This window comes from Mustelus asterias, chromosome 26, assembly GCF_964213995.1.
Source record: "Mustelus asterias chromosome 26, sMusAst1.hap1.1, whole genome shotgun sequence".
Taxonomy (NCBI): Eukaryota; Metazoa; Chordata; class Chondrichthyes; order Carcharhiniformes; family Triakidae; genus Mustelus; species Mustelus asterias.
The window spans coordinates 846,268-873,911 of NC_135826.1; the positions used below are offsets into that span (position 1 = coordinate 846,268).

A 27,644-nucleotide genomic window follows, 5' to 3' on the forward strand; every position below is an offset into this window, starting at 1 on the left:
CCGGGACTTGATGGTTTGAGTTATAAGGAGAGGCTGGATAGACTGGGACCTTTTTCTCTGGAGTGTAGGAGGCTTAGGGGTTATCATATAGAAGTCTATAAAATAATGAGGGGCATAGATCAGCTAGATAGTCGATATTTTTTCCCAAAGGTAGGGGAGTCTAAAACTAGAGGGCATAGGTTTAAGGGGAGAGATACAAAAGGGTCCAGAGGGGCAATTTTTTCACAGAGGGTGGTGAGTGTCTGGAACAAGCTGCCAGAGATAGTAAAGAGGCGGGTACAATTTTGTCTTTTAAAAAGTATTTGGACAGTTACATGGGTAAGATGGGTATAGAGAGATATGGGCCAAAAAAAAGTGCAGCATGGACAAGTTGGGCTGAAGGGCCTGTTTCCATACTATAAACCCCTATGACTACATCACAACACAGTATCATCACACCATGAACAAATAAAAATATCCAAAGTAATGCTCAGTAGCTCTATCTCAGCTTCCAGCAACTGGAGACAGCTGATGTCAACTGTCTTGAGGACAGACAACTTGTGAATATGATCCTGAAAGTAATAACCAGCTTCAGACTTCCCACATCCCAAATAATGTTGAGTAGTCTGGACATTGCCATGTGCCCTGATTTTTAACTTTGGGTGAGAGTCGTGTGCGTGTGAAAGCCAGGAAATTTTCTCTTGGCCCTGACCTGCACAGTCTCTGTCAGTATCCACCTGAACCCTACTGGACATGCAGTGGGCTGGAGCAGGATATATGGCAGCAGGAGGCTGTCCTGTCAGGAAAGTGGTTGGGAGGGGAGGGGGAGGATACCTGGCACAGAGGAGCTTAAACTTCCCTTATGCCCACCTCCCGCCAAAAATAGTTTCCAACAGATAAACTGTTTACCGTTTTGACATCTTTTCCTCACCTCTGTTCCTCTTCCTGCTTGTGAAGAAGTCACAATTGGAAAGCTTCCAGTTACAGTTGTAGATCGGAATCCAATCGGATCCTACACACGAATGTATGTATTGAAAGAACATGCTGGATTTCCATGTGTCCCTCTTGCCTATTTAAGACTGGAAGCCCTGGGTTAGCGTGAGTAATGTCGTGAGCTGATTTAACAAGCCACTTACTCCATTTCAAAGGGATAAGCAAGGTTAACATTGATACTTATTTATTTCAACATATGTCTAAATGGCACAATGACCCTGGCATTAACAACAAGTACTTGCACTTATATAGCACTCCTTGCACACAGCAACATATTGAGCAGAGGGAATGGAGGGGGTGGGGGAGTACACAATCAATGAGAAAGCTGGACATTGAGTTCCTGAAAGGAAGGGCACCGTGACGCAGCTTTGGAGTGTAGGAAGAAACCGGAAACCCACGCTGACACCGGGGGGAGAACATGCACAATCCACACAGATAATCACCCGAGCTGGGTCCCTGGCGCTGTGAGGCAGCAGTGCTAACCACAATGCTGCAATTTGGTGGCAATGTGGGTAAGGACCTCTGGTTTTGACAACACAAGTGGAGCAATGAGGAATGGAGCACAATGCTGCAAATGGAAGGTGCTATTAAGAGGTGGAGAGAGCACTGAGCTTAGCTCAAGCAAACATCAGATGTTTCACATGTCAGCATACAGCCTGGTTAGCGTACAGAGATACTAACCCCTTCACTGCATCTCATAACAAAGGACAGTGGATTGCATTACCACTTTATATCAGCATTGCAAGTCTAAGATTCCTCAAATGTAACTGTGTTAAATGTTTTGTGTGGCAGATCGGAACGAGTGTTTGGAGGACAATGGGAAGTGCTCTCATTATTGCTGGGACCTGCCTTTAGGTTATGAATGCGCTTGTCCAAATGGATTCGAGCTGATAAATCATTTCATTTGTGACGGTGAGTTTACCCACAGCTGATTAATAGTATTCTATCTCTAAGTGGTATGTGACGTTTACCTTTTGAGGGAGGAAGAACAATTATGATTGTTAGCTGAGTATTACCTCAAAAAGAGGCAACAGGAAGAATGGAAGTGTAACTAATCACAGCCCTGCTGGATAATAGATTAAAATCTGAAACCAGGTGACGAATTGTCAAGAAATGCTGGACAAACTGGGCAATTGCTGTCTGTAAATGAAATATTGGAAATCAAATCAAAGAACCTGAAGCACGAATTACTGTAGATTTCTTTGATCAATTCTGTTACATTAGAACTTCATCTCAATAGATCATAGAATCCCCATCAGTTAGAGAAGGAGGCCGTTTGGCCCATCAAGTCTGCACCGACAACAATTCCATCTGGGCCCTATCCCCATAGCCCCATGTATTTACCCCGCTAGTCCCCCTGACACTAAGAGACAATTTAGCATGGTCAATCCACCAAACATCTTTGGAGTGTGGGAGGAAACCGGAGCACGCGGAGGAAATCCATACAGACACGGGGAGAATGTGCAAACTCCACACAGTCACCCAAGGCCAGAATCGAATTCGGGTCCCTGGTGCTGTGAAGAAGTAATGCTAACCACTGTGCCACCGTGCGGCTCGAATGCTGAGGTTTTTATTATGCTTGATCTCTGTAAGCGGGATAAACAGGAAATGAGAGGAAAGAGGGACAGGAATAAAATAAATGTTTAGAATTAAAATGTGCAAAGCCAGATTGTTTTAACTTTGTCAAAATGGCTCTGGATTGGCCCAGAGACCTGTGAAGGTCTGTGATAAGAATTGCAATACTAACCTGACAGTTGATTGGTGGCAGCAACTTGTTGGGCCAATGCCTCCCTGCGCTTCACCAATTCAAAGCTGCAGTCTTCACCTTCTGTCCCAATGACCTGTCAGACCATCTTTCACAATCTATACCACAAAACCACTAATCCCCGCCTTCTCTGCTCCTCTTTCTGAACACAAACAAGAATTGAGAGTAGGCCATTTGGCCTCTTGAGCCTGCTGCACCATTCGATAAGATCGTATTGATCTGAGCCACATTTACCTGCATCTGCCCTTGATCCATTAGGGAGGCAGTGGCGCAGTGGAATTATCACTGGACTAGCAATCCAGAGACCCAGGGCTCTGGGGACCCAGGTTTGAATCCCATCACAGCAGTTGGTAAAATTTTGAATTCAATAAAAATCTGGAATTAAGAATCTACTGATGGCCATGAAACCATTGTTGATTGTTGCAAAAACCCATTTAGATCACGAATGTCCTTCAGGGAAGGAAATCTGCCGTCCTTGTCTGGTCTACATGTGACTCCAGACACAGCAATGTGGGTGTCTCTTCCATGTCCTCTGAAATGGAAAGCAGTTAGAGACAGGCAATAAATGCAGAGTCAGCCAGCGACACTCGCATCCCGTAAAAATGAATAAATGTTGATCCAGAATCAAAGTTGGCCTTGAATCATTACCCCGGTCAACTCCCACTATGGCAGGTGGTGAAATTTGAATTCAATAAAAATCTGGAATTAAAAGTCTAAGGTTGACCATGAAACCAATGTCGATTGTCATAAAAACCCATCTGGTTCACTAATATCCTTTTAGGGAATGAAACCTGCCATCCTTTCCAAGTCTTGGGGCGGCACGGTAGCACAGTGGTTAGCACTGCTGCTTCACAGCTCCAGGGACCTGGGTTCGATTCCCGGCTTGGGTCACTGTCTGTGTGGAGTTTGCACATTCTCCTCGTGTCTGCGTGGGTTTCCTCCGAGTGCTCCGGTTTCCTCCCACAGTCCAAAGATGTGCGGGTTAGGTTGATTGGCCATGCTAAAATTGCCCCTTAGTGTCTTGAGATGGGTAGGTTAGAGGGATTAGCGGGTAAATATGTAGGGATATGGGGGTAGGGCCTGGGTGGGATTGTGGTCGGTTAGACTCGATGGGCCAAATGGCCTCTTTCTACACTGTAGGGTTTCTATGATTCTCGTACATGTGACTCCAGATCCATGACAATGTGGTTGACCTTTAACTACCCCTTCATGGTAGGGATGGACAATAAATGCTGCCCCAGCCAGTGATGCCCACAACAAATTAAGTAAGGAGATTATGTTGAACTTGTATAAAACACCAGTTCATCTGGAGTACAGATGTAACACTGATTAAGAGGAAGAGAGAGTTGTATGAAATGTACAGGCAGCAAGGAACAGATCAGATGCTCGAGGAGTATAAAAAGTGCAAGAAACTACTTAAGAGGGAAATCAGGAGGGCTAAAAGAAGACATGAGGTTGCTTTGGCAGACAGACTGAAGGAAAATCCTAAGAGCTTCTACAGGTATATTAAGAGCAAAAGGATAGTGAGGGATAAAATTGGTCCTCTTAAAGACCAGAGTGGTAGACTGTGTATGGAACCAAAAGAGATGGGGGAGATACTAAATGGTTTTTTTGCATCCGTATTTACTGAGGAAACGGGCATGGAGTCTACGGAAATAGGGCAAACAGGTAGGGAGGTCATGGAACCTTTACAGATTAAAGGGGAGGAGGTGCTTGCTGTCTTGAGGCAAATCAGAGTGGATAAATTCCCAGGACCGGACAGGGTATTCCCATGGACCTTGAGGGAAGCTAGTGTTGAACTTGCAGGGGCCCTGGCAGACATATTTAAAATGTCAGTATTCACAGGGGAGGTGCCGGATGATTGGAGGGTGGCTCATGTTGTTCCGTTGTTTAAAAAAGGTTCCAAAAGAAATCCGGGAAATTATAGGCCAGTACATTTGACGTCGGTGGTGGGCAAGTTATTGGAAGGTGTGATAAGGGATAGGATCTACAAATATTTGGATAGACAAGAGACTTATTAGGGAGAGTCAACATGGCTTTGTGCGTGGTAGGTCATGTTTGACCAATCTATTAGAGTTTTTCAAGGAGGTTACCAGGAAAATAGATGAAGGGAAGGCGGTGGATGTTGTCTACCTGGATTTCAGCAAGGCCTTTGACAAGGTCCCTCATGGGAGGTTAGTTAGGAAGGTTCAGTCGCTGGGTATACATGGGGAGGTAGTAAATTGGATTAGACATTGGCTCAATGGAAGAAGCCAGAGAGTGATTGTGGAGGATTGCTTCTCTGAGTGGAGGTCTGTGACTAGTGGTATGCCGCAGGGATCGGTGTTGGGTCCATTGTTGTTTATCATCCAAGATCATTGATATAGATGACAATGTGGTAAATTGGATCAGCAAATTTGCTGATAATACAAAGATTGGAGGTGTAGTGGACAGTGAGGAAGGTTTTCAAAGCTTGCAGAGGGATTTGGACCAACTAGAAAAATGGCAAATGGAATTTAACGCAGGCAAGTTGTGAGATATTGCACTTTGGAAGGACAAACCAAAGTTGAACGTACAGGGTAAATGGTAGGACTCTGAAGAGTGCAGTTGAACAGAGGGATCTGGGAATACAGGTACAGAATTCCCTAAAAGTGACGTCACAAGTGGATAGGGTCGTAAAGAATGCCTTTGGTACATTGGCCTTTATAAATCGGAGTATCAAGTATAAAAGTTGGAGTGTTATGGTAAGGTTATATAAGGCACTGGTGAGGCCGAATTTAGAGTATTGTGTACAGTTTTGGTCACCTAGTTACAGGAAGGATGTAAATAAGGTTGAAAGAGTGCAGAGAAGGTTCACAAGGATGTTGCCGGGACTTGAGAAGCTGAGTTACAGAGAGAGATTGAATAGGTTGGGACTTTATTCCCTGGAGCGTAGAAGAATGAGGGGAGATTTGATAGAGGTGTATAAGATTTTGACGGGTATAGATAGAGTGAATGCAAGCAGGCTTTTTCCACTGAGGCTAGGGGAGAAAAAAACCAGAGGGCATGGGTTAAGGGTGAAAGGAGAAAAGTTTAAAGGGAATATTAGGGGGGGCTTCTTCACGCAGAGAGTGGTGGGAGTGTGGAATGAGCTGCCGGATAAAGTGGTAAATGTCACTTTTAACATTTAAGAAAAACTTGGACGGGTTCAAAGACAAAGAACAGTACAGCACAGGAAACAGGCCCTTTGGCCCTCCAAGCCTGTGCTGCTCCTTGGTCCAGCTAGACCAATCATTTGTACCCCTCCATTCCCAGGCTGTTCATGTGACTATCCAGGTAAGTCTTAAACGATGTCAGCGTGTCTGCCTCCACCATCCTACTTGACAGCACATTCCATGCCCCCACCACCCTCTGTGTAAAAAAACATCCCTCTAATATCTGAGTTATACTTCGCCCCTCTCACCTTGAGCCCGTGACCCCTCGTGATCGTCACTTCTGATCTGGGAAAAAGCTTCCCACCATTCACCCTATCTATCCCCTTCATAATCTTGTACACCTCTATTAGATCTCCTCTCGTTCTCCGTCTTTCCAGGGAGAACAACCCCAGTTTACCCAATCTCTCCTCATAGCTAAGACCCTCCATACCAGGCAACATCCTGGTAAACCTTCTCCGCACTCTCTCTAACGCCTCCACGTTCTTCTGGTAGTGCGGCGACCAGAACTGGACGCAGTACTCCAAATGTGGCCTAACCAGCATTCTATACAGCTGCATCATCAGACTCCAGCTTTTATACTCTATACCCCGTCCTATAAAGGCAAGCATACCATATGCCTTCTGGATCAATGGATGAGAGGGGTGTGGAGGGATATGGTCCAAGTGCAGGTCAGTGGGACTAGGCAAAAAAATGGTTCGGCACAAACAAGAAGGGCCAAAAGGCCTATTTCTGAGCTGTAATTTTCTATGATTCTACAGCATGTTGTTTTGAGCACTGCATTTTTGGAAGTATGTGAACATAGTGGAGAGAGTTCAGAAGAAGTTTATAAGAATCATTCCAGGGATGAGAAACTTCAGTTATGAGGATAGATTGGAACTGTTCTCCTTGGAGAAGAGAAGGCAGAGAGGAGATTTGACAGAAGTGCTCAAATCATGAGGGAGCTGGACAGAGCAGATAGGGAGAAACTGTTCCCGCTCGTAAACAGATTCTGAATGAGAGGGCACAGATTTAAAGTGATGGGTAAAAAAAGCAAAACTGATATGAGAAAAATGTTTTTCACACTGCGAGTGATTAGGGTCTTGAATGCTGTCCTTGAGCCAGTGCAGCTTCAGTTGAGACATTCAAGATGGGATGAGTTGATTATGTGAAAAGAAGCAATCTTCAGGGTTACGGGGAGAAGGCAGGAGACTGGCAGCAGGTGAAATGCTCATCTGGAGAGCCAGTGCGCAGACAACGGGCCAAATGTCCTCCATCGGTGTAACAATTCTGTGATTCATTGCCAGAGAATCACTTGCAAAGACTACAGTATTATTACCTTGAGGATCCATCCTTGTTTCCTCCTATTTCTCACCTATATTCTGCCCTTTGGCAACATACTCTGAAAACAGTGTACACTGAAGACACCCAACTCAAACACACCACCTCCTGTCTCAGCCCCTGTGATTGATGAGCAGAAAACTCCTCCAATGAAATATTGAGAAGACCAAAACCCCCTTGTCTTCTATCTCTGCCGCTAACTTTGTTCCTTAGCTACCAACTCCATCCCTCTGTCTGCCAGTTGTCTGAGACTGAACCAGACTATTTGCATCCTTGGCATCATATTTAACTCTGAGATGAGTTTGCACATTCTCCCTGTGTCTGCATAGGTTTCCACCGGGTGCTCCGGTTTCCTCCCACACTCCAAAAATGTGCGGCTTTGGTTGATTTGCCATGCTAAATTGTCCCTTAGTGTCAGGAGGTTAGTATGGTTAATAGGTAGAGTTATGGGAATAGGGGCTGGGTGGGATTGTGATCAGTGCAGACTTGATGGGCTGAATGGCCTCCTTCTGCACTGTAGGGATTCTATGATTCCATGAGCTTCTAACTATATCCGCACCATCCCTAAGGATTTCTACCTTCCTAACATCCCCCGCTGCCTCAGCTTTTCCACTACTGAAATCCTGCGCTGTGTCGTTATTGCCTCTAAATCGGACTATTCCAACCACTTCTGACTCACTCCCCCCATATATCTGTAAACTGCAGGCCAAACTCACCCTAACTCGCACAAAATCAGTCACTCACAACCTCTGTCTGCTGAACTATGTGCTATATAACCCTCAGTTAAGCAGCACCGCTTCAAATTCTTCTTTGTTTTTAAAAGTCCTCCAAAGTTTGTCCCTTTTTACTTCTAATCTCCTCCAGCCCCATAACCCTCTTGAGATATCTGTGTCTCTTCAGTTTTTAATCTGGCACCTCTGGCATCCCTGCCATTAGCTTAAAAGGTCTTCAGTCTGGAATTCCCTCCCTAAACCTTTCCACCTCTAACCGTCTTTCTTAAAGACACTGCTTAAACCCACAGTACCTCTTTGACCAAGAGTTTGTCCCTATTATTTACTTCTATGGCTCAGTCCAAATTTTATGTGATCATTCTGAGGAGCACCTTAGTGTTTCACTGTATTGAAGATGCTATACAAATACAAGCTGCTGTTATAAAACAGAAAGTGCTGAAATACACACAACTCTGTTTCTATCTCCAGAAATGGCAATGCATCAAACATTTACTTTTTTCAATTTCTACCCTTAGCTATATCCACTCTTCTTTTTTGCTGCATCTGTTTTGGAGCTAATTGACTTGCCTTTTGTCTTTATAATCCCTTTTCCCAGTTGACTTGGATGACCTCTATATTATCTGCACCTACTTGTCTTTTCAAAGAAAGCTTACCACAGGGTATTAATCCACAGCTTTGGTGATTGTAATCTGTCCTTGTTCGCTGCGTTTATTAATGCACTTGAATTTCAGCTGGTTCTTCTGCGTTGGCAGCAGTGTAGTTTTGGGTTTTGTAGCCCAGTAATATTTGTTAGCTATGAGTTGGTGTTTACAAAAGAGTATTCATGTTTGGAGTCAAAATAACAATGCAAAGCAACATAAGGGAGCAATCCCAATTCCCCATCCTCAGATAAAGTGTCAAGTGCTGTCACTGACCATCGCTGCGAACCAACACTGTTCCGGATCCTTGCGTGTGTAACGTGCTAATGCTGCTGTGACTCTTCACTGTTTTTGCAGGAGCACAGTTGTTTATACAATGTAAGCAGATGTGTAATATGTAAACCAACAGACAACTTACAGTTGCATTTATTGATTGGCATTTAATTCAGTAAATCTGTTGTCTTCCTATTCAGATGTGAATGATTGTCGAAATTCTGATTTGTGTGACCAAATTTGTATTAACTTGCATGGATCGTACAAGTGTGTGTGTCACCAGGGATATCAGAAGAATCCACACACTGGCACTTGCCAAGCTAGAGGTAGGTTGTTATTGTACGTGGCGCTATTTAAAACTTTGGTCCCTTGTCATTTGGAAAAGGGACTAATGCGAGGCTTTGCAGAGACTATAGAAACTAGAAACAGGTGATGGTTTGATGCTCAGTCTTTGATCTTTACAAACAAGAAATGCTGGTCAGGCAACCTCTGGAGTGAGGACAGAATTATGGAGTCCTCACCACAGCTCTGACCATTTACCGACTGACCTCTTATTTCTGTTTGAGGGTTTTGTCAGCCATCGTAGGCTGTTTGTTTATGAAATATTCTGTATGATGCAGTTGGATATAATTTATTTGAAAAATGTGATAATTTTGCAAGGGTTTCAACTGCCAGCTGGATTGTTTTTTTAAAATTCTGATTGAATGAAAACACGAACTAGACTTAGAAATGACCTATCATTTGCCTCCCACGAGACTGCATGGCTAGAAACATAGAAAAACAGAAAAAACTACAGCACAAAACAGGCCCTTCGGCCTGTTGTGCCGAACATATCCCTACCTTTTTTAGGCCTACCTATAACCCTCCATCCTATTACGCTCCATGTACTCATCCAGGAGTCTCTTAAAAGACCCTATTGAGTTTGCCTCCACCACCACTGATGGCAGCCGATTCCACTCGCCCACCACCCTCTGTGTGAAAAACTTCCCCCTAACATTTCCCCTGTACCTACCCCCCAGCACCTTAAACCTGTGTCCTCTCGTAGCAGACATTTCCACCCTGGGAAAAAGCCTCTGAGAGTCCACCCGATCTATGCCTCTCAACATCTTGTATACCTCTATTAGGTCTCCTCTCATCCTACGTCTCTCCAAGGAGAAAAGACCGAGCTCCCTCAGCCTATCCTCATAAGGCATGCCACTCAATCCAGGCAACATCCTTGTCAATCTCCTCTGCACCCTTTCAATCTTTTCCACATCCTTCCAGTAATGAGGCGACCAGAACTGAGCACAGTACTCCAAGTGGGGTCTGACGAGGGTCTTATATAGCTGCATCATTATCCCCGGACTCCTAGAGTCAATCCCTCGATTGATAAAGGCCAGCACACCATATGCCTTCTTAACCACCTCCTCCACCTGCGGGGCCGATTTCAGAGTCCTATGGACCCGGACCCCAAGGTCCTTCTGATCCTCTACAGTACTAAGAGTCTTTCCCTTTATATTGTACTCCTTCATCCCATTTGACCTACCAAAATGGACCACTACGTATTTATCTGGGTTGAAGTCCATCTGCCACTTCTCCGCCCAGTCTTGCATCCTATCTATGACCCTCTGTAACTTCTGACATCCCTCCAGACTAGTGGTGGAGAGTGTTGTAAGTCAGGATGGTTAGGTATCATGGCTGTATAATGCAGGTGCAATGGACTGGCTGGTCTTTTTCACTCCACCTGTCTATGCTGAATCTGATATTGTACATTTTTAGGGAGGGAGGGGTCAGCCTTTTTTCTCTCTCTAAGGTGATCGAGGATATTTCCAAAAGGAAGGAAATTTGATATGTCACCAAACAGGCTGTTTTTTATTGTGAGCTGTGATTAGTCTTTTCCTTAACTCAATTATAGTACATATCTGTAATAACTCAGGAAACCCGACTGGAAAGGAACATAGTGGTTTTGTGTACACATACTAGTCCGTGTCTGGGACAAGTAGTTCAGCAGGCCCAGTCCTGGGCCTACCTTATTAAAGGCCTTATTAATTAATGAGTTCCAGCTGGGCAAACCACTGCCTGTTACCAGGGAAATTCGTACTCCATGAACTCCAGAAGGAGATCGCCCCACAGGGAGATCAATTAGTGATTCCCCACGGATCTCGTGAGGGTTATCACACCCCTCCCCCTCCAAGTCCAAGGGTTCCAGGGGGCATATAAGTGAATGGCTCTTTCGTGCAGAGCTGGAAAGTCTGAGGCTGCAACCTCAGACTGGGTTTCTGGGCCTCTCTCCATGTCTGAGCTAGAATCAGCGCCCTGAGGACTGGCTCTTGAGGTTTTAGTGGGCAGAATCCCACTTGAAGGTCTTCTCCCTAGTTTGCACCTTGTACAATACCAGTCCTGTGTTTTTTTTTCAAGAATAACTCCTGGAATCCATGGAGATCCGTCACCGAAGTTCTTCATGTGGACCATATCTCTTGGCTTGAAATCTCTATCCACACTCTGACCATTGTAGTCCTTTTTCTGAGCTTCTTCTTTTAACACAACTTTGCCATCCAAATTTGGGAACATCAGGCTAAGCCTAATCCAAAGGCATCAATAGCTCTGCCAATAGCTATTACCATCATCACATGCACATGCAGCATGGTCTGATAGGTAAAAAGGAAACGTGTGCAAGCTTTGTTTCTAGAGAACCTGGGGTGTGTTTCTTGGTGCCACTTTTGAATGTCTGGACTCAGCCAGGCCGTTTGAGGACGGGTGGTAGGGTGCCATGTGACTGTACCTTACTCTGTTCGTATTCACGAAGGTCTGAAACTTCCTGCTAGTAAACCAGGTCCCATTCTGTTACGAGAACCTTGGGTATACCATACGTACTAAAAGACTGGCAAAGTTTCTCTACGGTAAGAGGTCGTAGAGGCCTTCCGGTGCACGCCGATCCATTCTGAGTGGGTGTCAATAAGGATTAAAAACATGGAACCCATAAATCATAGAAACCCTACAGTGCAGAAGGAGGCCATTCGGCCCATCGAGTCTGCACTGACCACAATTCCACCCAGGCCCTACCCCCACATATTTACCCACTAATCCCTCTAACCTACGCATCTCAGGACTCTAAGGGGCAAGTTTTAACCTGGCCAATCAACCTAACCCGCACATCTTTGGACTGAATGGCCTTGAAAGTCTGCATCTACTCGGACTCAAGATCTCCCTGGCTATTCCCCGAGGTGCAAGGAGACTGCTGGTCTTCCTGGCAAGTTTTGCACCACTTCACCAGGTTTTTGATATCTCTGTCTGTGCCAGGATACCAGACATAACTCCGTGTGAGTATTTGCACCTTAGAAACTCCTGGGTGGCCATTGTGCAATTTGTGAAGTATTTGGTCATTGGCCTGGACGATCACCCGGGCTCCCCACAAGGTGGTGCCACCTTCTATACTCAACTCCTGATATTAAGTGTCAGGATTTTACTGTTCTGCCTGCCACGGGAATCGTAGCGGGCAGAACACGGACCATGCAAAAGTCCATTGACCTCTAGCGGGATTTTCCAGCTTTGAGGCGAGTGGTGCCAGAAAATCCCACCCATTGGTTTCAAATCCTCCGTAGGACACTCTTGAGCTCCACCACTTAGGATGACATGACAAAGTTTCACCAACCTAGGGTCCAAGCCTTGTAGGTATTGGGAGAGTGTTCATGAAGTTCAGACTCTTAACAACTCCATCCATTTTCGGAGGAGAAGGTAAGCTGGTGGGTAGCGGCAAGTGGCTCAAAACGTCCGCACTGGCTATGTCTCCCTGGACGGTGTTCTGAGGTATATTCATGGGCATGTAATAGCAGTGCCCAGCGTCGGATCCGGGCTGACGCGATGGGAGGAATTGCCTCGTCTTCCTTGATGAGGCCTAGCAGAGGTTTGTGATCGGTTGCTATGGTGAAATGCTGACCATGGGCATACCAGTGGAACTTTGTCACCGCGAATACCATGGCCAAACCTTTTTTGATCCAGGCATACGCCCTCTTTGCATCCACTACGGTTCATGATGCATATGTGATTAGATATTCTGTCCCATCATTCCAATGGTACAACAATACTGCTCCTATCCCATGGGGGAGGCATCGCAGGTTACAATGAGTAGTCTCAGGGTCATAAGGGGCTAGTATATTTGTTGACAGCAATTGTTGTTTGATGTTTGCAAAGACTTTCTCTTGTGGCATTTTCCATGACCATTTCTGATTATTTTTAACAGTGTATGCAGGGTTGCCAAGTTTGGTGTGAATTTTCCTTGGTGATTCATGAGACCGAGGAAAGACTTCAAATCCATTGTGTCCCTTGGAGTCGGAGCTCCTTTTATGGCCTTCACCATCTCTTTGACAGGATGTAGTCCATCCTTGTCAACTCTGTACCCGAGGTACGCTACCTCGTTGGCCTGGAACACACGTTTTCCCTTTTCAATCAAATGTCACCATCAGAAAAACGCCGTCAGTCCTCCAAACTCTCCAAATGTCCCTTTGCAGTAGCTTCTGAGATTAAAATGTCATCCAGATAGACTGCCACTCTGGGCCTCCATCGCCCTTTGGAAAATGGCACAAGATGAAGATACTCCAAAGAGCAAGCGAGTGTACTCATAATGTTCTTTGTGAGTATTTATGGTGACGTACTTCCTGGATGACACCTCAAGCTCCAGTTGGAGATAGGTATGGCTCATGCCCAATTTGTAAAAGTGACCTCCAGCCAGCTTCGTACACAAGTCATCTATGTGTGGTATAGGGTATCTGTCTAAGTGGGAGGCTCTGTCGACTATCAATTTATAATCCCCACAGAGACGGGCCGAATTGGCAGGTTTTAAAACTGGGACTACTGGCGTGGCCCATTCAGCAAATTGTACAGGGTGTATAGTGCCAAGTTTCTCTTGGGGGAGGGGGGAGTCGGACTGTCTGTTGCCTGTGCGTAACTGGGGTTATGGCGGTTTCGATATTACATAAGGGCTCCCCAGTGTACATGGCCAACCTTGCCTTGGTGTCCTGTAGGCATAAAGGCAAGATGCCCAATCAGAGTCGCCTAAAGGTTTGCTCCCCAATAATAGATACAGCCATTCTGTGTCTACCTCCGTATTCATGGCAGCAAATGGGAGATGTGGGTGTTATCTGCTGGGGTCTTGGTTCTGCCGTATGGGGATTGCCCAAGGCTGAGGATGGTACCGTCTACAGAACCCTTAAGCTCCTTGGCCCCTTTTCGACGTTTTCCTGGGAAAGGGTCGGTTCTATGGCTTTCTTGAGGTCCAGAGTTGATTTAGCCAGTAGCTTCTTTTGGGTCACAATATTATTAATTCCACAGACTAAACCATCCCTTAACATTTCCAGAAGTGCTGGCCAGTGCTCAGTGTTCTGCCAATTTCCACAATCTCATCAAGAATTCACTGACTGGTTCCCCAGGGAGTCTACTTGCCATGTTAAACCTGTAGCATTGCAATATAACTGATGGTTTAGGGTGTAGTGGTCCAATAGCAAGTTGTCAAGAGCTGTGGGTAGGTTAAACTTTTTATGATGCTGAAAGTCGGGGCTCTGTAAGCGGTCAGGAGGCTGAATTTTTCCTGGTCATCCCCTCTTATCCCGTTTGCCCTGAAGAAATGTCTCATTCTTTCGGTGTACTGGGGCCAATCCTCCACACCCACATTGTAAGTTACCAGTTTCCCAAACAGCGGCATATTCAATATCTCCCTGTCACTGTCTAACCGGCTTTGTTGAAAGGCAAGGCTGTTGAAACTTCTTGTTCCTCGTCGCCAATGTATTGACTCAGATAGCCCGACTGGAAATGAACATAGTTTATTACAGAATGCAAAGTAAAACCACTACCATGGTGTATGTACACTAATCCCTGTCTGGTACTGCAGTTCAGCAGGCCCAGTCCTGGGCCTGCCTCATAAAAGGCTTAGGCAATGAGTTCCAGCTGGGCAGGCCATTGCCTGTTACCAGGGGATCTCATATACTCGGTGAACCCCACAGGACGATCAATCAGTGATTTCCCCATGGATCTCGTGGGGGTTATCACAACTGTCACCTCAGATTATACAATAAAGACTGACGGCTGTATAATTACTGAGTAAACCACTTGGGAAGTTGGAATGTGGCTGATTTTGGGATGTCACTTGCCAGCATTTGGGCTGCAGGTTTGTGTGGTGAGTGATGCAGGTTAATAGCTCCCTTGCTGAACATATAGAGATTCAGCGATAGCTTTGTGAGGAGGGACTGAGAGGGGACCTGGTGGTGCCAGGCAAAAATCTGTTCAGCATGAAATGCACTGTAGGAGAACTAACGATAATGCAGGATATTGACCCCCAATTTCTCCCCTTTCCCGTCCACTAGGAGAGGAGCCATTCATGATCGTCATGAATCACGGTGACATCAAGAGGATAAACATGAATAAAACAGAATACTTGGAGATTGCTGACAGTTTGGTCAATGCAAGATCATTAAGTGTGGATATCTCCTCATCAACAATCTATTGGTCTGATGATGGACGTCGGGGAATCTTCAGGTAAGCTGGCTGGTTTCTCTGGCATTAATCACAAACACCAGCCAGCGAATGGAGGGATGGCAAATGGAACACTTGAAGAACGTTTAAAAAAACTAAGGATTGCTGAACTGATGGAGGAATAGTGACAGGGTCATAATGAACTGTACTAGCAGCTGTTTTGGGAATTTCCCCTCCCCCAGATCTCATTTCCAAGCGGAAAGCTAAAGGTGGGAGGAAAATATTTTACACATTCAATGACTGACAGAATGACTGTTATTTGCAGATTGTTGCACCTTGCCTACCCTGCATTGAGGACAGCATAAAGAGAGATGCTTATGCAGCACCTGAGTTGTTGCAGTATCTGAGTCACACACTGATCCAGTTGCCACTTATCCTGGACAGCCATTTCCTGTATATCTGGAAATTGACACTGTTTGCTATTACTGTCGGTATCAATTACAAATGGCCTGAAGCTGAGTTCAGTGTGCTGACTATTTTGGGTAGTTCAAACAGCTGTTTGCTGTCCCTGTTGTTCCCAATTTTTGTTGCGTATTCAAGACTGTTTTACAATCCAATTTAAAAGCCCTCTGTCTGCCATCAGAAATGCCTGTAATAACTCCTTGCTGTCCCACACTACATTTACCCAGCACTCCCAGGATTTCAGCTGGTAGGTACACTTACAATTCTAACATGAATATAATGTATAGATTGTTATACTGTTGATCAAAAAATCATTTCGATCATTACGCGATTAGGAGACTGTCTTAAAACTGGATGTTATAGTTTCTTACTGCAAATGTTATTAGAATAATTCCTGATCAAGGTAGTTAGGATGTGGAGATGCCGGCGTTGGACTGGGGTAAACACAGTAAGAAGTTTAACCACACCAGGTTAAAGTCCAACAGTTTATTTGGTAGCTGTGTGTTTTGCTACCAAATAAACCTGTTGGACTTTAACCTGGTGTTGTTAAACTTCTTACAAGGTAGTTAGTCCAGACATGATTGCTGTCAAAGTTTAAATGGATATTGGCATCTTCTCCCTGGTTTCAAAATCATCCTGAAAACTTTTCTTTCCAACAATCCATTTCCCCTTCCCAGCTTTTTCTATATTACACCCCAATGTGCCATAGACATTCAGCTTTCACTCAGTGCAGCTTTCATTGGTATTTTTTGATCTGACATTGCCTTTTCCCTTTCTTCTCTGTGCTTCCTGAGAATGTACCCATTCCTTGACCAGTGGGACTGTAGCAATTGGCTGCTGGTCCATATTTATGCAACCCTTTAGTGGCAATGGCACTGAATTTGCTTCCCTTGGTGCCCATCACTCCACTGTAAGTGGGCGGCATGGTAGCACAGTGGGGGCGGCACGGTAGCGCAGTGGTTAGCACTGCTGCTTCACAGCTCCAGGGTCCTGGGTTCGATTCCCGGCTCGGGTCACTGTCTGTGTGGAGTTTGCACATTCTCCTCGTGTCTGCGTGGGTTTCCTCCGGGTGCTCCGGTTTCCTCCCACAGTCCAAAGATGTGCGGGTTAGGTTGATTGGCCAGGTTAAAAATTGCTCCTTAGAGTCCTGGGATGTGTAGGTTAGAGGGATTAACTGGTAAAATATGTGGGGGTAGGGCCTGGGTGGGATTGTGGTCGGTGCAGACTCGATGGGCCGAATGGCCTCCTTCTGCACTGTAGGGTTTCTATGATTTCTATGATTGCTGTCAGTGTGTCTGCAGCAGCCAAAAATTGAAAAAATAAAGTCCAAGTTCCCCAAGGATATTGAGAGTCACGGAACCAAGGTGGATAATTTGAATTAAGATATAGATCAGCCATGTTCTAATTGATCAGGGGTGATGGTGGCACAGTGGTAATGTCACTGGACTAGTAATCCAGAGGCCCAGGCTAATGCTCTGGGGACATGGATTCAAATCCCACCACAGCAGCTGGTGGAATTTAATTCAATTAATAAATCTGTGGCGGCACGGTGGCACAGTGGTTAGCACTGCTGCCTCAGTGCCAGGGACCTGGGTTCGATTTCCAGCTCGGGTCACTGTCTGTGTGGAGTTTGCACCTTCTCCTCACGTCTGCGTGGGTTTCCTCCGGGTGTTCCGGTTGCCTCCCACAGTCTGAAAGACATGCTGGTTGGGTGCATTGCCCATGCTAAATTCTCCCTCCGTATACCTGAACATACACTGGAGTGTGGCGACTGGGGAATTTCACAGTAACTTCATTGCAGTGTTAATGTAAGCCCACTTGTGACACTAATAAAAAATAAATAAATTTAGAATTGAAAGTTAGTCTCGGTAATGGTCATCATGATAATATCACTAATGTTCTTCGGAGGAGGAAGTCTGGCCTACATGTGACTCCAGATTCACAGCAATGTGGTTGACTTTTATCTGTCCTCTAAGGCCAATCTGTTTTAGGGCAATGCAGGCCTTGCCAGTGATGCCCACTCCCCATGAAAGGATAAATTTTTTTAAAAAGATGAAGGGGCTGAATGACCTTCTCTTCTTATGCCTGTCCCCTCAAACTGAAAAAACTGGGTTTAAAAGAAAAAGGAAACACTATTCTGGGAATGAGCGAAGGATGTAGAAAATATATTGTAGCTTTGTCTGTGTTCATTTTTGTAATAGGTAATTCACGCTAACTGAGAGAGTGACTATCATTTCACCTGCAGGAAGTCAATAGATCAAAATAGAAATGAGATCAGACAGATTTTGGGAGATTTGCAGAGTCCTGGTGGTATCGCTGTGGACTGGATCTACAGCCACATCTATTGGACTGACTCTGGAGCCAAGACCTTATCTCTTGCGACTCTGGATGGACTGAAAAGGAAGACACTGTTCAGTGAGAATCTCCTGGAACCTGCAGAGATAGTGGTCGATCCTGAATCAGGGTATGTCTAACGCCTTCTCATCAGCACCTCTTCCCGTCCAGTTTCGACTTGGTTGCTGAAAGTTCTCTCCGTGTAGGAAGTTAGTTACTCCGAATAAATGTTTAATTCAAAGCCCCACCAGCTGACTGTGATTACTAAAAATTGTGAAAGAGCTCACAAAGAAACTCTGATTTCAGCGAGATAGTTCAACTCAGGCAACAGCTCAATTGACTCTGCTGAAGCTTGGCTGTAATCTTTGGGGACTCTTATTTTTTTACAGATTCTAAATCTAAATTGAATGATTTGTTTGGATTGAAGGATTAAATAAATTTTATGGGAAGAGACACTGGTTTATTTCAGTGGCAGGTGAGTAGTGGAACTATTAGTTACTAAACATGAGCTTGCAGGCATAACTCAGTCATTTAAAATTCCTACTAATGCTAGGAATTTGATGCTTACAAATAATGTTTATAAAACGGTGGAATATCCAAAATGTTGGCACATGTGCACAATCTGTTTCAATAGCAGAATGAATTCAAGGGGTTGAATGGCCTCTTCCCGTTCTCAAGTGTAATAATTTTTATAAATATGATATTTCTTGTTCAATTTTACCTGTATCTGCCCATAAACTCACCTTGCTATTAGCCATCCTCTTTCTCTTAACATGCAGATTTAAAAACTGTTTTCCTTTATCCCTTGCAAACTTTATCTTTTCACAGTTCTTACTCCTTTCCATCCCTTTGCTGGTCCTTTTATTTCGATTATTCATTTGTGTAAACTCTTCCTTGTTTTTAAGATGAATATTGACACCACCATGTCAGCCACTGAGTTGGACAGGTTGTGGGAATGATGGAAGAATTAATCATCTATTGTCTGGTCAGGATGGTGGTGTCACTTTACCCAGCCTTTAGTTTTATATCTTTGCTCAACTTTTTATTGACTGATGCTTTTTTATTTGCACAAATGGATGTTTTTCCCTGTATGTGTAGGTCTCACCTTCATAGAATCATAAATCCCTACAGTGCAGAAGGAGGCCATTCAGCCCATTGACCGCAATCTCACCCAACCCCTGTCCCCTTAACCCCAAGTATTTACCCTGCTAGTCCCCCTGACTAAGGGGCAATTTAGCATGGCCAATCCACCTAACCTGCACATCTTTGGACTGAGGGGAAACCGGAGCACCTGCAGGGAACTCACACATATACAAGGAGAACGTGCAGACTCCACACACAAAGTGACCCAAGCCAGGAATCGAACACAGGTCCCTGGCGCTATGAGGCAGCAGTGCTAACCACTGTGCCGCCGCTTGCCTTGTTGATGGAGAAACATTTCCTCTGGTGAGGAATTCCAGAACAATACTGAAATTAGAACTTGTTCATTTAGGGTGCTGATAGAAGCTTCTTCACACAAAGGTTTGTGGGAATCTGAAACACTCTCTCAAAGTGCTGGAGAGGCATGTGAAAACATTTCAAACTGAAATTTAATAGATTTTTTTGTTGAGGTATTAAGGGATACAGAGGGACGATAGATGGATGGAGTTGCTATGCAAATCAGCTATGATCTAGTAGAATGGCAGAAAAGGCTCAAAGGGGGCAGTGACCTACTCCAATATAACTCTTTTTGTTAAACTCAAAGTTTTGCTGCAGAGTTTTGATCCAGTGACATGCCAAGGTCAGGAGTCTGACATGCATTCAAAATTCTCCTTTGTCGCTCTAATATCAATTCAGAAGAGTGTTTTAATCTTTGATATTTCCAGATTGTCTCCCCAGTAGTTTAATTTAGGAGAGTGAAAGTACTTCTACTTTTTTCAATAATTTTGATTTTAAAATGATTGCTGCTTAAAGAACAATACAGCACAGGAACAGGCCCTTCGGCCCTCCAAGCCCGCGCCACTCCCCGGTCCAGGATTGAATCCTGAATCCAGGATCCCCGCCCAATTTTCCAGCCTATCTACATACCAATATCCTATCCACCGAGCTGTCCCTCACAGCTACGATGCTTTGTTCATTACAACCTATTAACTCACCCCCACCCCCCCATTCCAGACCATGTGATCTCCAGGGAGAGGCGAAAACCCAGAGTGAAAAACCCCAGGGCCAATATGGGGAAAAAAAAAATCTGGGAAATTCCTCTCCGACCCCCTGAGGCGATCGAAACGAGTCCAGGAGATCACAATGGCCCTGATCGGAAAATGCTTCCCAACCCTAGTCATTTCCACTTCCACGAGAAACGAGGAACAATTAGCCCGCGCCGCTCCCTGGTCCAAACTAGACCACTCTTTTGTATCCCTCCATTCCCACTCCGTTCATATAGCTGTCTAGATAAGTCTTAAACGTTCCCAGTGCGTCCGCCTCCACCACCTTGCCCGGCAACACATTCCAGGCCCCCACGACCCTCTGTGTGAAATATGTCCTTCCGATATCTGTGTTAAACCTCCCCCCCTTCACCTTGAACCTATGACCCCTCGTGAACGTCACCACCGACCCGGGGAAAAGCTTCCCACCGTTCACCCTATCTATGCCTTTCATAATTTTATACACCTCTATTAAGTCTCCCCTCATCCTCCGTCTTTCCAAGGAGAACAACCCCAGTTTCCCCAATCTCTCCTCATAACCAAGCCCCTCCATACCAGGCAACATCCTGGTAAACCTCCTCTGTACTCTCTCCAAAGCCTCCACGTCCTTCTGGTAGTGTGGCGACCAGAACTGGACGCAGTATTCCAAATGCGGCCGAACCAACGTTCTATACATCTGCAACATCAGACCCCAACTTTTATACTCTATGCCCCGTCCTATAAAGGCAAGCATGCCATATGCCTTCTTCACCACCTTCTCCACCTGTGACGTCACCTTCAAAGATCTGTGGACTTGCACACCCAGGTCCCTCTGCGTCTCTACACCCTTTATGGTTCTTCCATTTATCGTGTAGCTCCTCCTTACATTATTCCCACCAAAATGCATCACTTCGCATTTATCAGGATTGAACTCCATCTGCCATTTCCTTGCCCAAATTTCCAGCCTATCTATATCCTTCTGTAGCCTCTGACAATGTTCCTCACTATCTGCAAGTCCTGCCAGTTTTGTGTCGTCCGCAAACTTACTGATCACCCCAGTTACTCCTTCTTCCAGATCATTTATATAAATCACAAACAGCAGAGGTCCCAATACAGAGCCCTGCGGTACACCACTAGTCACAGGCCTCCAGCCGGAAAAAGACCCTTCCACTACCACCCTCTGTCTTCTATGACCAAGCTAGTTCTCCACCCATCTAGCCACCTCCCCCTTTATCCCATGGGATCCAACCTTTTTCACTAGCCTACCATGAGGGACTTTGTCAAACGCTTTACTAAAGTCCATATAGACAACATCCACGGCCCTTCCTTCGTCAACCATTTTGGTCACTTCTTCAAAAAACACCACCAGCTTAGTGAAATGAAATCAGACAGATTTTGGGAGATTTGCAAAGTCCTGGTGGTATCCTGTGGACTGGATCTACAGCCACAGCTTACGTGACTGCAGATAGCTGAATGAATCTTGGCCGTTGCATGTTTTAAATTGAACTCACTGAAGTGTGGTCAGACTGTTCCTGTGGGTTACGTTTCACTACATTGAGGTTCTCTCTCTCTCTCTCTCACAGGTTCTTGTACTGGACTGATATAGCAGAGCCTTCAAAAATTGAAAAGGCTGGGCTGAATGGAGCTGGCAGAAGAATACTGGTCAACATTGGCATTGAAAAACCTACTGGGATCGCACTGGGTAAGGCTATGTGCTAACCTGCTCTGTACTTTTACAAAGTGAGCAAGAACTTACATTTGTAGAGCACCTTAATGACCACAGTTTACCACCATTGAACACAGTTTGAAATGTAGTAGCTGTTGTAAAATTGGTGTGGCAGCAAATTTGTGCACACCAAGGTTCAACAAACAGCTAGGTGATCAAATAATCTGTCTTAATGATGTTGGTTGAGGCATTGATATTGGCCAGGGTAATAGGGAGGGAACCCTGCTCTTTAAAATAATGTAGTAAGAAGTTTAACAACACCAGGTTACCTGGTGTTGTTAAACTTCTTACTGTGTTTACCCCAGTCCAACGCCAGCATCTCCACATCTTTAAAATAATGCCATGGGATCGTTTACATCCTCCTGAGAAAGCAGGTGGAGCCCCTATAACTAATGTCTCATCCAAAAGGCAGTATCTCTGTCACATTCCCTCACTGGAGTAACAGCCAAGATACATGCTCAAGTCTTTAGAAAGGGACTTAAACGGTGAACAGTGGCACAGTGGCTAGCACTGCTGCCTCACAGCGCCAGGGACCCAGGTTCGATTCCCAGCTTGGGTGACTGTCTGGAGTCTGCACGTTCTCCTCGTGTCTGCGTGGGTTTCCTCCGGGTGCTCCGGTTTCCTCCCCCAGTCTGATAGACATGCTGGTTGAGTGCATTGACCATGCTAAATTCTCCCTCGGTGTACCCGAACAGGCACCAGAGTGTGGCGACTGGGGGATTTTCAAAGTAACTTCATTGCAGTGTTGATGTAAGCCCACTTGTGACATTAATAAAATAAATTTAAGCCTTCTGACTCTGGGACTCAATTGCAACACAGTCGATGTTTGTTGTGCTGTTTCTGAAGAGTTTACAGTGTGGTCTTCGTGGAGTGGTGTCTGTCGGAAAATTCATAAAATCAAAACCTGTCACTCTGTTAAAGACTGTTATTCCTGGTTTTATCATTCGCTCAGTTCCTGGTGTTCTTCACTTTACAAAATATAATCCCAGTTCACTTAACCCGTATTCTGTCCAGTTACAGAGAGTGTACTTTCACATAGATAACTTCTGTAACTGGTTTGGGTCTGGAATTTACTTTGCAACTGGGTAAAATTCAGGAAGGAAGCTGATGGTCTTGGTATAAGCTCTTTGCACCATCTTGAGGGATAAGTGGGTGTTGTTCTCTTTACTGTAATGTGTAAAGTTCAGGGAGTTATTTCAGGAGAATGGATAGGACACAAATTAGAGCAGCATGGTAGCACAGTGGTCAGCACTGCTGCCTTACCTGTACCTGGGACCCAGGTTCAATTCCAGCCTTGGGTGTCTGTGTGGAGTCTGCACGTTCTCCCCGTGCCTGCGTGGGTTTCCTCCGGGTGCTCCAAAGGTGTGTAGGTTAGGCGGATTCCCATGCTGAATTCCCCCTCGGTGTCCCAAGATGTGTAGGTTAGTTGGATTGGCCATGGTAAACGCTCAGGATTGTAGGGAGAGGGCCTGAGTGGGATGCTCTTTTGGAGAGTCAGTGCAGACTTGATGGGCCGAATGGCCTCTTTCTGCGCTGTAGGGATACTATGGTTCTGTGATAGAGTTTGCGAAATTATTAGAAAGAAAATTAAAAAATCAAAGCCAGTGGTGCTCGCATCTTCAGTAGTGAGGTAAACTATTAAATACAGGAAGGTACAAAACAGTTAATAGATTAACAGATGCAATAAATTACAAACTCATGAAACTTTTCCCATTGCTGCCTAGGTAATCCTGATAACCAGATATTCCTTTAATAAATGAGCCTTTTATTAGAATTGGAAACTCTCTCTGGCTGAGGTTTCCACAGACTCTTGCAGCTTTTGATATAGTTGATGCATTGGTGTCTTTATAATTCCCCTGAACTACATGCACTATGAAAGCTGACCTGTTGATGGCCTTATTATTTTGCATCGTACTCACAGTGAACAAGATTATTCATATCTAAGGAATGGAATAGACACCAATTTTACAATTAATAAAAACTGGATAGTTTAATCAGATCTTGTGAATTTCAGAACTAATCATTTTGCATTTGAACTGACTTGGTCAGAGCTTTAGAGGGGCTGATTGGCCCACTCCCATTTCTGTGATCCTATTTTCACCTTGGACTTATCATTTAGTGATCTCCAGCTGGTTGTAAATAGTTACTTAGACAACTGCTTTTAACGGTGATGTGACCCTTTACCACCAAAACATACTTTAGTCTGTCCTCCAGCTTTAAGCAACTCACTTTGTTGACCTTTATTGCATTCCATCATCTTCCCTGATATTCTAACCAAAGCATTCTCCCCCTTTGGCCCCTACACTGACCCACTTCTTGTCTCTACCTTGATCTGCCTTGCCTCTCTCCTGATTTCATTCCACTGCCACCCCCACCCCAAAAAACCCACACCACCTCCAACCCATATTCCTGGTCAACTTCTCAGAGCTGCCACTGTGTAGTCTGTCTCATCCTGTGGTCTCTATCGCAGGCAAGATGATCACTTCCTTGTAAGCCACGCCAGCCATGAACCCATTTCCTTCTGTGTCAGCCCCTGAAATGACCTCTTGCCCTGTCACTTTGAACTGTACTTTCAACCCCCCAGCTGATTAGCCTTTGATCTTCCACAGCGTACAGCCATTCCCTTGCCTCAATATTTGATCTGGTCCCACTTATTCCTTTATTGTTTCCTACCATGGTGGAGGCAACTATTGTGTATAGGGAGCTTGAAATTTGGGAATGGTGGTTGTAAATTCTTTTTACATAAGAGATTTCTTGTAAATGGGAAATCAATACATGATATTGGCTAAACTCCCAAATGTGGAGCTTTCCGGTAGTTCTGCTTAAATCTTAGAATAGAATCCCTACTGTGCAGAAAGAGGCCATTCGACCATCAAGTTAGCACAGACACTGGCAGAGTATCTTGCTCAGGCCCCCTTCCTCGCCCTAACCCTGTAACCCCACACATTTGGCATGACCGATGCATATACCCTGCACATCTTTGGACTGTGGGAGGAAACCGGAGCACCCAGAGGAAACCCATGCAGACACAGGTAGAATGTGCAAACTCCACACAGTCACCGAAAGCCGGAATTGAACCTGGGTCCCTGGTACTGTGAGGCCGCAGTGCTAACCACCATGCCGCCCTCAAATACCTGCATCCAACAGGAAATTTAAAACTTTATTTCCTAACACTGAAATGTTTGAAACGTGAATGTTAAAACAAAATCCAGAAAGCATGGGAGCCATGAATCGGAAAGTGAGAGCAGAATAAGTGCAAATAGTCTGTGAAATTCGATGCCTGGGCTAACATGGAATTGATACCTGGCTGTCGCACCTTAAAGAGCAAAGAAGGGAAAAGAAATGGAAATGTTTTGTACTGCTCGGTATTGATAAAGCTAAGAGATTCTATACTTTATTTTCAGACCATATTAAGAAACGCCTTTACTGGGTGGACTCTGTCCTCCATGAACTTTTTTACACTGATCTGAATGGACAATATCAACGTAGTGTCTTTCACTCTCAGAAGTACTTGGCCAATCCATTTGGGCTGGCAGTGTTTGAGGTAATTATCAGTTTTCAGAATCCCAGATTCTGTACCTAATAATCAACATTGAACATGTTCTGTGAATCGTTTAATGGAGAATTATTTCAGCTATACATCCATGGTTACAAAGGTAACTGTCTCTTGGAGCTTGTATGACCGTCTCGAGGAGGAGATTTGCTGCAGTTTTTTTCCTGATTTTTGCCTTCTGCAGGAGGATGGTGATCACGGTTACACTGTTAGTACTTTGAGCATCAATTGGCCAAATTAACTGTTTTTGTGGATGCAAACTAATGGAAAGGACATCGGAGCAGAAGTGGACCATTCAGCCCTTTGAACCAGTCCTGCTATCTGATCAGATCCTGGCTGCATTTTGGTACCATTTGAGCTCCACAAAATTACCTCATGTAAATTCTCTCCAATTTATAACATCTCGAGACAAGTTATAAAAGGGAATGAGAGAGTTACTTGAAAGGTAGGGTGTAACCGAGAAAGAAAATTAATGCAGACTTCATGGATTGTCTCATCGTAACATTGTACAAACATTTCAGTTTCTAAAAACGTGCCCAGTTATAATCATTGTGACCTGTTTTGGATGGAGCTTTCTGTAAATTATGTAGGGGTTCACATTTTCTGTTGAGGGTGTGCATTTGAAACCATTGCTCTCAGACATGGAGCTGGCCTTCTACATGCAATTTCAGTTTATCCAAGCCATTCAGCACTGAGATAAGGAAGAACTCCTTCACTCAGAGAGTTGTGAACCTGTGGAATTCCCAACCACACAAAGTTGTTGGGGCCAGTTCGTTAGTTATGTTCAAGAGGGAGCTGGACGTGGCCCTTGCGGCTAAAGGGATCAAGGAGTATGGAGAGAAAGCGGGAGTGGGATACTAAAGGTGCATGATCGGCCATTATATTGAATGGTGGGGCAGGCTCGAAGGGCTGAATGGCCTACTCCTGCACCTATTTTCTATGTTAACCTAAATGAGCCTCTAAAAATTCACATTTACTGCTCTTCCTGGTTTAGCTTGAATTCTGTGTGAATATCTGACACGATTAAATATTTTCTCGCAGGACCGTGCCTACTGGTCTGATGTGGAAGGCAAGGCTGTGTACAGCGCCAACAAATTTACAGGAGCCAATGTGAAAGTTCTGGCACCAAATCTCACCGAGCCACGAGGCTTAGTCGTGTTTCACAAGCTGATGCAGCCAGTAGGTATGGAGCATCTCTTTAACAAAGCAGCTTGTTGCATTTTCTTGCTGATGTGATACAAGGCCCCCGTCTCATAATTTGTAGCATTTCTTGAAAGCGTGAATGAAGCTAACCTTTCAAAAGAGATGCTGTGTTATTGACGGCACTAGTTGTTTTAAACTGTTAAATCTGGTAAACGCTGACAATGTGGTATCTGTGTCCTGGCATACAAGCTGTTATTTCAACTATCAGAGTTGTCTGTGTCTTTAAGAGCTGTTAATGGTGTTTTCGACAAGGTGGCAATTAGACTCAGGAAACCAATGTCACAGTATAAAAGGTAAAAATTTATTAAAGACCAGTGATCAATGGGAGAAGTCATCTCGATGGTTACAGATACCAAATACCCGGTCAAGTTCTGAAGTTAGCAGTAAAAAACAGAAGTTATGTATTTTCTTTATCAGATTCCCTGCCCTTCATTAGTTTAAAATTAATTTCATTTCATATACACACATCAGTACAAATCTCTGTCAGTACCTCAGCCAACTGGGACACAGCTCCAGGGACCTGGGTTCGATTCCCGGCTCGGGTCACTGTGTGGAGTTTGGACATTCTCCTCGTGTCTGCGTGGGTTTCCTCCGGGTGCTCCGGTTTCCTCCCACAGTCCAAAGATGTGCGGGTTAGGTTGATTGGCCATGCTAAATTTGCCCTTAGTGTCCTGAGATGCGTAGGTTAGAGGGATTAGTGGGTAAATATGTAGGGATATGGGGGTAGGGCCTGGGTGGGATTGTGGCCGGTGCAGACTCGATGGGCTGAATGGCCTCTTTCTGTGCTGTAGGGTTTCTATGATTCTTAACTGCATTGTACCTTCTGGCATACTGGTATCTCATTTGTCCATTAAATCACGGTAATAACTCCCTTCTTGGCTAAAGCTACTT

The 27,644-nt window shown here is 44.8% G+C and overlaps 1 protein-coding gene across 3 annotated transcripts in view; it reads left to right on the plus strand.

The window, feature by feature from the left end:
• LOC144479407 (very low-density lipoprotein receptor-like) overlaps positions 1 to 27,644 on the plus strand; it is a 76,348-nt gene that overhangs the window by 16,643 nt on the left and 32,061 nt on the right. For 2 of the 3 annotated variants that reach the window (XR_013495520.1, XM_078198043.1), the window contains exons 3-9: positions 1,765 to 1,884; positions 9,070 to 9,195; positions 15,205 to 15,376; positions 18,021 to 18,239; positions 21,855 to 21,973; positions 25,402 to 25,541; positions 26,592 to 26,733. Coding sequence is in view for 2 of the 3 variants with exons in the window: in XM_078198043.1 (XP_078054169.1) it covers positions 1,765 to 1,884; positions 9,070 to 9,195; positions 15,205 to 15,376; positions 18,021 to 18,239; positions 21,855 to 21,973; positions 25,402 to 25,541; positions 26,592 to 26,733 (1,038 nt within the window). In the remaining variant the exon portion in view is untranslated. The remainder of the gene's footprint in view (positions 1 to 1,764; positions 1,885 to 9,069; positions 9,196 to 15,204; positions 15,377 to 18,020; positions 18,240 to 21,854; positions 21,974 to 25,401; positions 25,542 to 26,591; positions 26,734 to 27,644) is intronic. The other variant, XM_078198044.1, reaches the window with a different exon arrangement.